Genomic DNA, 16,630 nt, shown 5'->3' with positions numbered 1-16,630 from the left:
CTGCCCACAAAACTTGCTTCACTGGCTACAAAATAGTTTTCTTCTGGTTTTCCTTGAAGACTTCTGTTCTCTGTTAAATGTTCTCCATATGTGGTGCCATTTGGGCCATATGAGACCTGTCACAAAGCTTTCCAAGGTGTGGCAATAACCAACCTTCATTTATTGTGAACAGCTTGGGACCAGAATACCTAAAAGAGCCTCTCTCATTCCATTGCCATGCCTAAGCATTGAGCTCAGCTGCGTTAAGCTTGCTGGTTGCGCCATAATCTCAGTTAGTAGCAGTCATGAGGAGGACCTTCTCTGCAGTGGCCTCCATTATGTGGAATCATCTTCCCTCAGAGCTTTGACATGTGCCAATGTTGATGTGTGTTTTTTGGCCATTGTGAAAAGCATACCTGTCCACTCAAGCTTTTCAAAGAGTTTATGTCAGGTATAACACAATGTTCTTGCATCATCAGCTTTTATTTTATTTATATTTTTGTGATGTCAGTCTTTCATCATTTTTAACTTCTACACTGCCTTGAGGCAGATTGAAATAGACGGTATCTGACTACTTAAACAAACAAAAAACAAACAAACAAACAAATAATAAAAGTAACTTTATTCTCCCCCTCAGCATCCTCCCATTCTCTTATAAATACTCCACTGTTATTTTTCTCTTAAAAAGCAGAGATATCACCTTGCCAACAAAGGTCCGTATAGTTAAAGCTATGGTTTTCTCAGTAGTGATGTAGGGAAGTGAGAGCTGGACCATAAAGAAGGCTGATCGCCGAATAATTGATGCTTTTGAATTATGGTGCTGGAGGAGACTCTTGAGAGTCCCATGGACTGCAAGAAGATCAAACCTATCCATTCTTAAGGAAATCAGCTCTGAGTGCTCACTGGAAGGACAGATTGTGAAGCTGAGGCTCCAATACTTTGGCCACCTCATGAGAAGAGAAGACTCCCTGGAAAAGACCCTGATGTTGGGAAAGATGGAGGGCACAAGGAGAAGGGGACGACAGAGGACGAGATGGTTGGACAGTATTCTCAAAGCTACCAGCATGAGTTTGACCAAACTGCAGGAGGCAGTGGAAGACAGGAGTGCCTGGCGTGCTCTGGTCCATGGGGTCACGAAGAGTCGGACATGACTAAACAACATTTTCAGCATTGTCTCCCTCAGACCCCTCTTGCTGTTCTCCTCAGAGCATTAAAACTGTTCCTTAGCATCCCAGCTAATCTGACTTTTGCTTTTTGCTTGGCTCTTAGGCACGTCTGTATACAACAAAGAATGGATAAATCAGTGCACCTCTGGTCCATGCCAATTTTCCTGGTGTTCATTCCAAAATATTTTATTTCCTTGTTCTACATTAATCTGCATTTTAATACCCACACCAAATTTACATTTTAACTGTTGGATTTATCACAAAAATGCACACAAAAATGCGAGCACAGCACATTCACTATGCATCTTAATATTCAATAGTACTTTTATTGCTTCTTTTCTTTCTTATATTGCATTTGAATATTTAGTATTGCATTTTATATTGCGTTCTATGGAATTCATATGGCAACACAATAAAAAATACAATATAAGAAATTGAAGAAGTGATAAAAGTGGTCTATGAGTCAGTTGTCCACAAGCTTCATTCAGGTGGCCTGTGGCATGTCTGCATTACATATTCAGGGGATGTGGGTGGCGCAGTGGTCTAAACCATTGAGCCTCTTGGGCTTGCTGCTCAGAAGGTCGGCGGTTCAAATCTCTGAGAATGAGCTCCGGTTGCTCTGTCCCAGCTTCTGCCAACCTAGCAGTTCGAAAGCATGCCAGTGCAAGTAGATACATAGGTACTGCTGTGGCAGGAAGGTAAATGGAGTTTCTGTGTGCTCTGGTTTCCGTCATGGTGTTCTGTTGTACCAGAAGCGGTTAAGTCATGCTGGCCACAGGACCCGAAAAGCTATCAGTGGACAAAAGCTGGCTCCCTCGGCCTGAAAGCCAGACAAGTGCTGCACTCAATAGTCACCTTTGACTGTTCTTAACTGTCCAGAGGTCCTTTACCATTTACCTATTACCTATTCATATTGATTTTTTAAATTGTGTTTATATTGCTTCTTTTATCTCTTATATTTATTGCATTATAATTTAAATTCATAGGTCATACAATAAAAAACAAGGTAAAAATAAATAAAAGAAGCAATTAAAATACAACTAAAAATAGTGCATCACAATGGCTACAAGGTAAAGGTAAAGAGACCCCAGACCATTAGGTCCAGTCACGGACGACTCTGGGGTTGCAGCTCTCATCTCTCTTTATTGGCCGAGGGAGCCGGCGTACAGCTTCTGGGTCATGTGGCCAGCATGACTAAGCCGCTTCTGGTGAACCAGAGCAGTGCACGGAAACACCGTTTACTTTCCCGGCGGAGCGGTACCTATTTATCTACTTGCACTTTGATGTGCTTTCGAACTGCTAGGTTGGCAGGATCAGGGACTGAGCAATGCAAGCTCACCCTGTCGTGGAGATTCGAACTGCCGACCTTCTGATCGGCAAGTCCTATCATGGCTACAAGAGGCAGTAAAATCATTAAGTGGTCTGTCAAGACCCTCAGCAATTTTTAAGTGGTCGGTGGGGGGGGGGGAATTGGAAACCACTAAGCTAGTGGGTTATAGTCTGAGTCACTCTCTTTGCCCCTGTCAGCTTAGTCAAAGCTGCTTTCACTTCTTTGTTCCGAAGCGTGTAAATGACTGGGTTGAGCATGGGTGTCACCACATTGCCAAAGATCTGCACGGGGGTCACCAAGATTTCACTTAGGGACGGCTGAGTATAGATCAAAGCACAGGGGCCAAAGAAGAGGGTGACCACAGTCAAATGTGAGGCACAGGTGTTGATTCAAGCCTTGTCTTCAGAGGAATTTGGCCACCCTCCAGGTGCCCGGCTTGAATCCTTGTGACCTCCTGTCTGCGACTCCCGGCAGGATCAAAGGAGGTCTCCAATCGGCGATTCTTCCCAACGTGAAAGAAGAACACAACCATCCCTCCTCCCTCACTCCCAGGGAGGGGAGAGAGACAGACAGAAATATATCTACATGCCTTTATTTCTGTCTTTCCAGTAGTGCAGAGAAACGTGTCTGCACCCTCTCACATCAGCAGCCAGAGAGAGAATAACTCCACCCATGTACTTCCAGTACAGGGTCATGTGACACTCTGAGCTAACATCCGGTGCTCAGTGCACATAATAGACTGTCCCTTCTTCCCACGGTACAGTCCCAAAACATCAACATCCTGTTTGGCTTTCCAGCCATCTGGAGCACTCAGCAGCATTGCTCCTTTTTCGTAACAACCTCCCCCAAAAGAATCAATGCATGTTGCGGCAAGCAAAGCGTGATCCAGAGAAGAAAACAAACAGTTGTTATACACATAACACTCCCCTGTTGTTTCAGTTCCACCCTTGGAACTACCCGCCACTGGTTTTCCCAGTGTACCTCTCTGGTTGTCTGGCTTCCAAGGAATGAGTGCATCTGCATTACCTTGGCTAGCAACTCTCTGTTGTGTCTTTGTCTCTGACTTAGACACAGCTCCAACCTGTCCTCGGTTGTTTACAACAGCAACACATGCAACAGCTAAATTAGCATACTCTTCTGAGTACCTTTTGGGTGGTTCACCCTTTGTGACTCTCTCAGACCTGCGTATGAGGTGCTGATCCTCTCTGCTCACTGGTTCTGTCTCAGGACTCTTAGGAGAACCAGTTCCAACAGCAAACAGTGGTTCATCCTTCACCTGTGAAGGTCTATCCATTGTGTGAGATTTCCTCTCAATGACTGTGACAACAGAGCTGTCTGAGCTATCACTGTCACTCTCAGTACCACTGTACTCTGTGAAATCATCATCATCATCTGAATCGTCCTCTGTGGGAAATGTGTGTACTATCACTCTCTCCTTTTCAGGAGCACTCTCTAGAAATTTTGTGAGAATCACCTGACCAGATTCAGACAAAATTACTCTGTAGAGACCCTTTTCATATCCCACAAAAATGCCTCTGGCATTCTTTACTCCACCTGGAGCTTCTGTCCTCACATGAGACCCAAAAACCTTGAAATGGGCAACAGAAGGTTTTCTCTGGAACAGTTTCTCAAAAGGAGAACTTCCCAACTCTTTCGACACCTTTCTCACCCATGCATGACAATACGACATGAGTGACTCCGCCCAGTACTCATGTGGCAGATGTGAACTAAGCAATTGCGCATTCATCCCCTTTTGCAATTCTTTGTTCACCCGTACACAGACACCCCTGTTCCACGCTTCCGCTGAAACAGCAACTTTGTGTCTTATTCCTTTCTTCTGCAGAAAACTCTGGAAATCCTGTAAAAGAAAAATCTGCTTCTCATCTGTGAATAGACAATCAATGTTAGCATCATGCATATCTTTAACTTTGTCACAAAACCCCTGAAACCTTTCTAAGGCTTCCTGTGGCTTCTTTAACACATAAACCCAGACAAAGTTAGAGAAATGATCCACACACACAAGATAATATCTTGCATTGCCTCTAGATGGTTCTAGAGGACCAATCACATCAGCATACACCCGCTGAAATGCTCTGTTGACTCCGGTCTTCTTCTTGCTCACACCTGCAAGAGAAACTAGGTTAGACACAGATGAATTACATTCCATGTAATCACTTTGTGCAAAAGTCAACAAATATAGTCCATCCTTCTCTCTGGCTGAAAGAAATAACTCTCCATCTTTGTAAATCTCGCAGCTCTCAGCATCGTAGGACAATCTCAGTCCTTTCTTTGCAATCTGCGAAACACTCAGCAGATTGAACTTCAATTCAGGAACCAAGTAAACATTGTTTATTGTCAAGTTCAGACTCTTAAGATAGACAGTGCCAACCCCGGTCGCTTCCAGCTTCTGACCGTTGGCTTGTTCCACAGCGAAGCTTTGCTTCTTAAACGTCGAAAAGAGTCCTCTGTGCGGGGACATATGAAAATTACAGCCCGTATCGATTACAAAAGAGTGTCCAACATCTGGCGTGGTTCCTTTCGCCATCAGGGCCTTTGCAGGTTTCACCGAAGACTTGGTATGACCTTTGCCTGCTGCCTCAGGCTTTGCTGAGTGGCCCTTCGCTCCTTTCGGCTGGCGTGGCTTCTTGCAGTTCCGCTGAAGATGCCCAGTCTGTCCGCAATTGTAGCATCGGACAACGTTCAAAGCTACAGCATCCTCTCCAGTAGCTTCATCAGTGGGGGAATTAGAACTCCGTTCTTCCCTCCCCCTGTCCTTTACTTCCAATGCAGCATGCCGGCTGTGTTCATCCTGAACCACGGCACTCAGGGGCACTCCCCCCTTCTTGGCATCCATGCTGAACTCAAGTCTCAGCTCTTTACTCTCGAGCTAGTTAAAATCCAAAAGCTCCTTTTGAGCTGTTTTTCTGCCTCTCTCTCAGGCAGGCAAGCTCCAAGCTGTCTTAAAGTCAAAACAACTTTCGCTTTCCCGGCTCTGACTGAGCCAGCCCCAGGTGTCAGTAGTTTTCCACTGCCCTGACTGTCGTTGCTTAGCAACCTTTCTCGGGACGGGAATCCTTATCTACCACAGGAATTCCTGGTATGCCAGCCTTTCTTCTCAGAGCTGTTTTTTTTTTCAAACGCAGCTCTCGTGAACCAGAGAATAAATCAATCTGCATTCACACTTTTAGCCCGATATTCAGCATACCTTTTTGGAGCTCCGTTGCTTGGAAAACACCCCCTCTTGGGGCCAGCCGTCTGTTCAGCATCTGGCTGCAATTTCAGACGTTATCTTCTTTCCTTGGTGCAGAGGATGGCACACGATCCATCAACCTCTCACCTCTCATGCTGATTCCCATGGATCAGATAACCAGCAGCCTCTGCTACCATATGTTGATTCAAGCCTTGTCTTCAGAGGAATTTGGCCACCCTCCAGGTGCCCGGCTTGAATCCTTGTGACCTCCTGTCTGCGACTCCCGGCAGGATCAAAGGAGGTCTCCAATCGGCGATTCTTCCCAACGTGAAAGAAGAACACAACCATCCCTCCTCCCTCACTCCCAGGGAGGGGAGAGAGACAGACAGAAATATATCTACATGCCTTTATTTCTGTCTTTCCAGTAGTGCAGAGAAACGTGTCTGCACCCTCTCACATCAGCAGCCAGAGAGAGAATAACTCCACCCATGTACTTCCAGTACAGGGTCATGTGACACTCTGAGCTAACATCCGGTGCTCAGTGCACATAATAGACTGTCCCTTCTTCCCACGGTACAGTCCCAAAACATCAACATCCTGTTTGGCTTTCCAGCCATCTGGAGCACTCAGCAGCATTGCTCCTTTTTCGTAACAACAGGTAGAGGCTGCCTTGCGCCGTCCTTCCCCGGAACTCATCCTCAGGACAGAGTAGACAATGCGAACATAGGATGTCAGGATGAGGATGAAGCAGGTCATGGGCACGACACCAATGTTGGTGAAGCTTACCGTCTCGATGATGAGGGTGTCGGCGCAAGCCAACTTGATGACGGGAAAGATGTCGCAGAAAAAGTAGTCCACTTCACTGGGCCCACAATAGGGTAGGGTGAAAGTCAAGGTCGTGAGGATGGTGGCATGGAAGGAGCTGGTGACCCACGTGCCAGCAGCCAAAATGGCATATACCTTCCAGTTCATGATGATGAGATAGCGCAGTGGGTGACAGATGGCAACATATCTGTCATAGGCCATGACGGTATAAAGAAGGCATTCTGTGCTCCCTAGGAAATGGTAGAAGAAGACCTGGCATACGCATCCACCCAGCGGTATGACTCTGCTTTGCCCCCAAAGATTGGCCAACATCTTTGGGGTGCTAACAGAAGAGAACCCAATGTCAAGAATGGAGAGGTTGAAAAGGAAGAAGTACATGGGGGTGTGAAGACGGGAGTCAGTCAGGACAGCAGTCATGATCAATAGGTTCCCCAGCAAAGTGCACATGTAGAAGAGTAAGAAGACAGGGAAGAGGATGTTCTGGAGACCTTCTGTATGGGGGATACCAAGGAGGATGAAGTGGGTCACAACTGTGAGGTTTTCTCCATGGGACCTATCCCTGAAGAAGAAAAAGAAGAAGAAGAAGAGGAGGAGGAGGAGAAGGAGTTTGGATTTGATATCCCACTTTATCACTACCCGAAGGAGTCTCAAAGTGGCTAACATCCTCCTTCCCCCCCCCCAACAAACACTCTGTGAGGTGAGTGAGGTTGAGACACTTCAAAGAAGTGTGACTAGCCCAAGGTCACTCAGCAGCTGCATGTGGAGGAGCGGAGACGCGAACCCGGTTCACCAGCTTATGAGTCTACCACTCTTCACCACTACACCACAAGAGAAGGGGGAATACCCCACAACAAAGAACAGAATAATAAGCATGGAGGCTGCAATCATAAATCCACTTGCTATGTCCTTCCTCTTCCTGGAGCACAAAATCCAAACCTGCTCCCCACACCAACTGTTGTTGTTGTTTAGTCATTTAGTCCTGTCCGACTCTTCGTGACCCCATGGACCAGAGCACACCAGGCACTCCTGTCTTCCACTGCCTTCCACAGTTTGGTCAAACTCATGTTCATAGCTTCAAGAACACTGCCCAACCATCTCGTCCTCTGTCGTCCCCTTCTCCTTGTGCCCTCCATCTTTCCCAACACCAGGGTCTTTTCCAGGGAGCCTTCTCTTCTCATGAGGTGGCCAAAGTATTGGAGCCTCAGCTTCAGGATCTGTCCTTCCTTCGTGGATCACTGCCTTGTTGTGGCGAAGGGGCTTGAATAATTCAGAAAAGCTATGAGCTATGCCGTGCAGAGCCACCCAAGATGGACAGATCATAATGGAGAGTTTTGACTAAACGTGATCCACCTGGAGCACGAACTGGCAAGCCACTCCAGTATCCCTGCCAAGAAAACTCCATGGACAAAAACACCAACTGTCCCTCCCCCCAATTACATCGCACATTGCATTTTCAATCCCTTTTGTCTCTACTGCTGCCCATCTAGTGTAAGAGCTCCAGGCAGGGAGTGACAGAGTACTTAGTCTTCGGACCAAACTCAATTTAGGAGAACAGCCATAATATTAAAACTTCGCCTGTAGTTGGAGAGGACAATTCCTCTTCCATGTCTTCTGCCCTCTGTTCCCATCAGCTTGGCACACAAAGAAAATTGCCATTTACTCTGTGAACCCAATTATCTACACTGGTGAAGAGAGACATACATTACGTTTTACGTTCTCTGGGCACAGCTCGAGGGTGACTCCGTTCCCAGACTACTCAATGCTGCGCCCAATTATAATTTCACACAGAAGCTTAATTTCAGTGCTCCTCCATAGCCTTCACTATCCTGATATCTCAGCAGTCCCATCTTTTAAATTGGTTTGAGTCCATCAGGACCCAGCTCTCTGCAGTGATGGTCCTTTGGGTTACCCGTCCAAACTCTTTCAGGGGGTGAACAATTAAACATATATATTTTTTAACATTCCAGACAAGCACTGATTAGAGTAGACTCAAGGGGTTCTTCAATGTTAATGAGCTCATTGATCTCTCCCCCCCCCCCCACATTCTCGCTTCTTGCAACAGCTAGTTAGGCCTTATGCAATGATTGGGCTCCAGTGTGCATTTTATATATTTTCTCTCTCTTTTGGTAATTGTGAGGGGAAATAATTTCAAATGTTGCTTTTGAAATTAGATTTTAAGAACATTAGAATTTGCGTACTGTGCAGGGAAAGTTTAGAGTTTTAAAGCCACTTCAATGACGGAGGTTTATAAAATTATGTGAGGCATGAAAAAAGTGGATAGAGAAAAAAAATTCTCTCTCTCTCTCTCTCTCTCTCTCTCTCTCTCTCTCTCTCTCTCATAAAACTAGAACTCATAGACATCGAATGCAGCTGAATGTTGAAAGATTCAGAACACATATGGTATAAGAATTCTAAGGTCTCAAATATAGAATAAATATTCATAAATGCACACATATCTAAATATATGAACCGTGTGTCTGAAATAGTATGGGAGAGCTAATCCTGAAGCCATTTTGACTTTCCTAATGAACTCAAATACTCCTCTGCAGTAAGGGAGGCAAATGGGGAAAGCCTTCCCATTGTCTTTTTGCTTGCAAATCCTGTCTTAAGGGTGTATTTGTGTATGAATAGGGTGAGCCCGTGACCTGGATTCAGGAACTAAAGGATTAACCGTCACAAAAGAATGGCCAGGTAATGCAGCCAGTGACCATTATCAGGTATCGGGGCAGACAGGATTTCTGCTGTAGACTGCCTCCTTCTGTGATGTGTGTATGATGTTTTGGGAGGTGGTCTTGGGCTACAGGGTGGGCAGTTTAAAAAGTCTATATAAGGGCTTGCACACCATTGTTCAAGGTTCTCCTCCCTCCTGCATGTGGTGAGTGGGGACCCTGTTGCAACAGTTTGATAAAGATCAGGCTTACTAGCCGCTTTGCTTAATATACTGTGGCTGGATGCTGTTTTCTCCTACTGATCGGGAACCCACTTAAGGACTCTGTATGGGCTCCGGAATACCCCATAAGGGAAAGGGAGCAGTTTTTCTTACAACACATAAAAGAAGCTTTCACTGGCAGCCTTTGGGCTGTGTGATGCTAAAATTTGGCACCCCTTACTTCTCAGGCTCTGTTCTACAGTGCTTTTTTGTCACCCCCTGAGCGCAGCACCCAGTGTGACCACACCAGTCATACCAATGTGTCTTATTGATTTCATTGGCACTGAACATAGACCAACTGTCAGGGGCTCCAGGTTTGTATGTTTGTGTGTGTATGTGGCTGCCACCTGTGGTCAACCAATGAACTGCAGGTGGCAGTGATGAACTTTCTGGACTGATACTGCCCACCTAGGCTTCCCTTTGGGTTTTCTTTAACCAGTTCTTCTTCAGCTCTCATGATTCTTTGGTGGTTCTTTCATGTTGAGCCCTGGTTTAATCTACTTTCCTCTCCAGCTCATCAGTTCAGGCTAATGACCTGTTTCATATAGGTCCTGGTTTCTAGCAGCTGTCTCACCCCAGACTCTTGCTCATGACCATCCAAAACCATTGATTGCAAATAATTATTCCCCAGTGGAATTTATAATAACTCTCAGTCTCTCTTTCCACCCTCCAAATAAACCATATTATAAATGACACTGTCTGGAATCTAATGAAACCATAGGGCATAAACATGTTCTCAGATGGGCACATTCCCTCCAGAGGGAACGAACAAGGACCTGCTCTTAATCTCAGTGAAGCTGCAGTATTATAAAGATACTGGGGGAGATGAAATGGTGCCTCTCTTGGTGAAAAACATTGAGCTGATTATCCCCTGCAGCTATACTCTATGCCTCATGCCAACTTTTTTTTCCTTTCTGCGTCTCAGAAGAAACAAATCTGAATGAAAGGAAATCTGATTTGTGGGCTGACCTAGCCACAGCATAGCTGAAAGCCTTTAAGGTGTTCCAACACCCTCCATGTTCTCTCCTGCAGCAGATCACACAGCTACCACTCTGGAAGGGGATATAGCTTCAGGATTTCCTTTGCCCACTCATTTGCTGAAGTTATGAAATAGCTTGCACTGAGGGGCCACCTTGGCCCTTGGTAAAACATCAGGTGAGTCTTCTGAACAGAAACAAACTGAAATGATATAAATGATTTAAGGTTGACAGCAACAAAAGCTCTCACCATTCCTCTTGGAACTACCACCAGGTTCTATAGCGTGTCATCAAAGAGTTCATTTAGCCAATAACTGTCCGAAAGCTGCATTGAATAGCACCTCCCAACTGTGTTTATGGAAGAAGATGGAACGCAGGACAGGATATGCATTTAATAAATAATAAGATTAAAAAACTGAGAATAGTCTTTCAAAAGCTGTACCATGGCAAAAGCATTAGTATGCTAATGTTGGAGTATATGTGACTTGTATGCATTGTTGTTTTTTCCAGCTTATCACTGAACTCCAATAAGGTGACTCAAGGGCAGGAAATATCTGTTGAGGAGTGGGCCCTATGGATGCAGAAATCCACTGAACTCAAGTGGAAAAGCCAGGCTATTTTTTCACATTTGTTACAAAGTGGTTTGTAATGGATACACAAGTTGGTGAGAGGATGTCAGAACCACATTATTTCCAAGCCTTGGGTAAATGCATCCTTCCATACCAAATCGGGCAACTGCTTTCCTAACTGCATGATGGATTTTATGTCTGGCTGATTCTGACAAGGAGATTTATTGCCAATCGTTCACCTGACGCTGACCTATTAAGCCAAGATTTTTTCAGCCTTTTAAAACTGGGCTCTTCCTAGTGCCTGTTGCTAGTTCCTACAGTTGAATGTAGAGAGCCTTTTAGTTCTGCTCTGTTCTCTACTGCAGCTAGAAAGGAAACTCTCCTTCCTTCTCTCAAACAACACATAGGTAAACAAGAGTGGAAAGCAACACTTCGTTGTCTCTTGTGGTGCAGTTACCACCACAAATCCCGTGCTGTTCAGCAATGATCTGCTATCTGGGTTCCTTAAGATATCAACAAAGGTCTAAGTTGTTGCTGGGACAGTGATGGCTGGTGCCCATTGGAAATGGTAGGGGAAAAGGCAAGAAGACAGACAGTGGGTGGTGCCAGGGCCAATGACAGACCGAACTAATGCAAGTTTTCCCTAGAACTCCTCTGGGCAAGACAGAGACAAAGGAAGAGGAAGCAGGCAGGCCCTTGGATCAGTTGCGTCTGGGAAGGCAGGCAGGTGGGCGTTGGCTGAGAGCAGACTGAGATAGGTTTGGTGGTTCTCCATTCAACTTAATGGACTTGTTTCCATGGTGCTGGGAGGAGGCCAACAACTGCTTCTATAGATCATGTCCTTCCCTAGAACTGTATAGGCGTCACCTACTTTTGGAAAACGTTGTCATCAGTGGTGATATCTCACCTTCTCATTCACTTCCAAAATGTTAATCAAACTTATCTAACTGATATTAATATCTTACCAATGGAGTGTGCAAATGAAACAGCACCAACAGAGTTTGTCCTCTCAGGGTTCCAATACCCACCAGAAATGAAGGTCCCATTGTTTCTCTTCTTCTTGCTCATGTTCCTGTTGACCCTGTCTGGAAATTCCCTCATTCTCTGGGTGGTGGCTTCTGACCTCCAGTTGCACAAGCCCATGTACTGGTTCCTCTGCCATCTGTCCATCCTGGACATGGCTTTCTCTTCTGTCGTCGTCCCCAAAGTGATTGCAGGATTCATCCCTGGTGGAAAGGTCATCTCCTTCGCAAGTTGCGTCTCTCAGTTATTTTTCTTCAACTTCCTCGGATGTGCAGAAAGTCTCCTTTACACCTTGATGGCTTATGATCGCTTCTTGGCCATTTGTAAGCCTCTCCATTACAGCAACATCATGAATGGGAAAGCCTGCCTTGGCCTCTCTGTGGGGACAGTGATTGGAGGCTGCCTGAACTCAATTATACAGACAACCCTCACCTTCCGTTTGCCATACGGGCAAAGAAATGATGTTGACTATATCTTATGTGACATCCCTGCAATGTTGAAGCTGGCTTGTGCTGATACAGAGTTCAATCAGATGATGGTGTTGATAGATATTGGCAGTGTGGCAATGACTTGCTTCCTCCTTATCTTGACCTCCTATGTCTACATCATCTCAGCTATTCTGAGGATCAGCAGCAGGGAAGGGCGTCGACGGGCCTTCTCAACCTGCACAGCCCATCTTACTGTGGTGGGAATATATTACCTCCCTGTGGTTTATCACTACCTGAGGCCAGCTTCTCAGGACTCCATGGATCCTGTGGTGTGCGTGTTCTACACCACAATAACCCCATTTTTGAACCCGCTCATATACACACTTAGAAATAAGGAAATGAAGACTGCTGTGGTGAAAAGGTGGGGTGGGATTGCCCTGTAAAGAACCCCCCATGTGTGCAATTCTGTTTTCTGTTCCTTTTGACACATCAAGTCCAGTGTTAGAAACCGAGATATGAAAGCTAGGAGCTAAATGGCACCTTAAACCTACGTTAGGGGTGGAACAACTTCATGTCTAGGCTCGCTTTTTTTATAACAAGGATACAAGTTGAAAATGAATGAATGCAGCTAAAATATTCAGCTTTCATTTTTCACATAGTCTAGTCCTTCCCCTGCCCACTCCCCTAATATTCTTAAGAGGGTCTCTTCTCCAGTCTTCAGAGAGTGGCTGGAAGTGGGGTGGCAGAAAAAGGTCCTCCTTTCCTTCCACTCTACAGTTTTAATCTGAAATCTTAGGCACTGTACAGCGCCCAGAGCTAAGAAGCTGCTTGCACTAATGAAATTCCCTGTCGCAAAATGTGCCTAGAACAATGGGAGTCTCGAACCCTCATCAAGTCAAGTCTGATTGACTTCACCATGTGGGCCTAGGGAGTGATCAATGCATCACTGGAGGAGGCAGGACTACCCACCTGCCTTGAAAGAGGCTGTCGTCCATCCCCTCCTTAAGAAGACCTCCCTGGACCCAGAAGTGCTAAACAGCTATTGCCCAGTGGCTCATTTTCCCCTTTTGGGCAAGGAGCTTTAGAGGGTTGCCTCAGTCCACCTTCAAGCATGGTTGGAGGAGATTGAATTTCTGAATACATTTCAGCCTAGTTTAAGGCCCAGTTATGGCACTGAAACCATTCTGATCATCCTGGTTGATGACATTTGCTAGGAGAGAGTTGCAGGGAGTGTGACCCTGCTCATTCTTCTTGATCTTTCACAGTTGTTTTGATGCCATTGACAATTGTATCTTTCTGGAACAGCTCCCAGAGATGAATGTTGGGGGCATTTGAATTCATTTGATCTGCTCCTACCTCCAGGACTGTTTCCAGAAAGTAGTTATGAAAGGTAGTTATAAAAGGATATAAAAGTAGTTATAAAAGGATATCACATAGAGGAGGGAGAAAGGTTGTTTTCTGCTGCTCCAGAGAAGCGGAAACGGAGCAATGGATCCAAACTACAAGAAAGAAGATTCCACCTAAACATTAGGAAGAACTTCCTGACAGTAAGAGCTGTTCGACAGTGGAATTTGCTGCCGAGGAGTGTGGTGGAGTCTCCTTCTTTGGAGGTCTTTAAGCAGAGGCTTGACAACCATATGTCAGGAGTGCTCTGATGGTGTTTCCTGCTTGGCAGGGGGTTGGACTCGATGGCCCTTGTGGTCTCCGGAGAAGAGCCAAGAGCACTGGAAAAAGGAATACTAGATATAGCAAACCTATCCTTTGGATTGCACGATCCAGAGAAAGAGACACCACTGACAGAACAAGAACAGACACTCGGTGCAGTCGGAGGTAAAGCGAAGTAACCCCATCATGGCTCTGCAACTTTCAAGCTGGAATTGTAACGGACTTAACTCTCCTCGGAAGAGAAAAAGTGTTTTTCACCTACTAAAAAAGGAACAATTGGACTTGATTTGTCTACAAGAAACGCATGTAACAAGGTTACACAGGAAACTACTTATTAATAAGAGATTGGGACAGGAGTTTATTTCATCTGACAAACTTAAAAAAAGAGGAGTTGTGATATATGCAAAGGAGAGATTATTACCGAAATTAATCTTTAAAGATGAACAAGGAAGATTCCTGGCAATTGAAATTCAAGTTCAAGGAGAGAAATTTCTGATTGTAGGAATTTATGCACCGAATGAGGGGAAATCTGAATTCTTTAAAAAGTTGCATGAGATCTTATTGGACTATTTGGATTATAATCTGATTTTGATGGGGGACATGAATGGAGTAGTATCTACAAATATGGACAAGGCACAAAGGCAGGTAGTTACTAAGGATGGTAGACTATCAAAAACCTTTTTTGAGATGACAGACAATATGGACTTAGTGGACATTTGGAGAACAAAGAACCCCTTGGGAAGAGAGGGAACCTTCTTTTCTGAAGCCAAGATGACATGGACTAGAATTGACCAAATATGGGTAACTAGAGGAATGGCACCAAAGATAAAGAAAGTGGAAATCTGCCAAAAACTTGCTCCGACCATAACGCTCTAAGGATGGAGATGAAGCAAATATCAACTGGCTCCTTCAGATGGAGGATGAATGACACCTTATTTGGAGAGGAAGAAGTGTATAAAAAGGCCCAAAAAACTTTGAGAGATTATTTTGAAATAAATATGAACACTAATGTAGAAAAAAGAGTAATCTGGGATGCAAGCAAAGCCATTATGAGAGGGTTTCTGATACAACAGAACGCAATAAAGAAGAGAAGTCAAAATGAGAAGAAAGATAGAATTTTGGAGAAAATAAAAGAAAGTGAGAAGAAATTGAGGGCAAAACCAAAGTCGCAGGAGATTTTGAGAGAAATAAAACTATATCAAGTACAATATATGGAAATGATGAATCAGGAAATAGAATGGAAAATTAAACAAATGAGACAAAAGACATTTGAATCAGCCAATAAATGTGGGAAACTGTTGGCTTGGCAAATGAAAAAAAGACAAAAACTAAACACTATTACAAATTTAGAAGTGGAAGGAAAGAACATACATAACCCAATTGAGATTAGAAATTGTTTCCAGAGGTATTTTAAACAGCTATATTCACAAGGGCCACAGAAAGAAATGGACATAGACCGATTTTTGAAAATAAATGGATTACAGAAAATCTCCCAAGAAAGTAAATTAATGTTGAACTATAAAATATCTGAACAGGAAGTAGAAGGTGCCATTCAAAATATGCAATTGGGCAAATCTCCAGGACCGGATGGGCTGACTTCTAGATATTATAGATCTTTGAAAGAGTGGTTATTACAACCTTTGAAGGAAGTCTGCAATGAAATTCTGGAAGGGAAGAGGGCACCAGAGTCGTGGAAAGAGGCGTATATTACACTTATACCGAAAACAGAGACTGAAAAGACTCAGCTTAAGAACTACTGCCCTATATCGTTACTTAATGTGGATTACAAAATATTTGCTGACATTTGGGCCAAGAGATTGAAAAAAGTATTGATGGAAGAGATTCATAAGGACCAAGCGGGCTTTCTCCCGGGAAGACATTTGTCTGATAATTTGAGGAACATAATTGACATCCTGGAAAAATTAGAAGTAAATATAAATACTAAAGCAGTTCTGATATTAGTGGATGCGGAGAAAGCTTTTGACAATATCTCTTGGAGTTTTGTGAAAAAGAACCTACAGGGGATGGGGGTAGGCCAAGGTTTTGAAAATGGTATAGGTGCAATATATTCTGAACAAAAGGCAAAATTAATTGTAAATAATGTGGTGACGGAAGAATTTAAGATAGAAAAAGGGACACGACAGTGGTGCCCAATCTCCCCATTCCTTTTTATATCGGTCCTGGAGGTTCTGCTGAATATGATTTGAAGGGACCGGTTGGTTAAAGGTATACAGGTCGGAGCTAAACAGTACAAATTGAGAGCATTTGCAGATGATTTAGTATTGACGTTACAGGAGCCAGAATCTAGTACTAAAAGGGTTTTAGAACTAATTCAAGAATTTGGTCAAGTGGCAGGATTCAAACTGAACAAGTCAAAAACTAAGGTTTTAGAGAAAAATTTAACACCGATTGAAAGAGAGAGGTTTCAGAATGAGACAGGTCTGACGGTGGTTAAGAAAGTGAAATATTTGGGGATTAACATGACAGCAAAAAATGGGAACTTATTCAAAGATAATTATGAAAAATTTTGGACGGAAGTGAAAAAAGAT

At 44.2% G+C, this 16,630-nt stretch overlaps 2 protein-coding genes across 2 annotated transcripts; one reads left to right on the top strand and one right to left on the bottom strand.

The window, feature by feature from the left end:
• Nucleotides 1-2,630: 2,630 nt before the first annotated feature.
• Nucleotides 2,631-9,710, bottom strand: LOC310747313 (olfactory receptor 10D3-like; the record flags this gene model as incomplete). Its single annotated transcript, XM_083581679.1, has 3 exons — nucleotides 2,631-2,851; nucleotides 6,319-7,049; nucleotides 9,676-9,710. 3 exons carry the CDS (start codon nucleotides 9,708-9,710, stop codon nucleotides 2,631-2,633), a joined length of 987 nt encoding a protein of 328 aa, XP_083437805.1.
• Nucleotides 9,711-11,932: 2,222 nt separating this feature from the next.
• On the top strand, nucleotides 11,933-12,859 carry LOC310747312 (olfactory receptor 10G6-like; the record flags this gene model as incomplete). Its single annotated transcript, XM_083581678.1, has 1 exon — nucleotides 11,933-12,859. The coding sequence occupies one exon, from the start codon at nucleotides 11,933-11,935 to the stop codon at nucleotides 12,857-12,859; it is 927 nt and encodes a 308-aa protein (XP_083437804.1).
• Between the last annotated feature and the right edge of the window lie 3,771 nt (nucleotides 12,860-16,630).

This window comes from Podarcis filfolensis (genome assembly GCF_964270895.1).
Source record: "Podarcis filfolensis genome assembly, chromosome: 13".
NCBI classification, from domain to species: Eukaryota; Metazoa; Chordata; class Lepidosauria; order Squamata; family Lacertidae; genus Podarcis; species Podarcis filfolensis.
The sequence above is the reverse complement of the archived record's forward strand: the minus strand, read 5'-3'. Positions and strand labels throughout refer to the sequence as shown.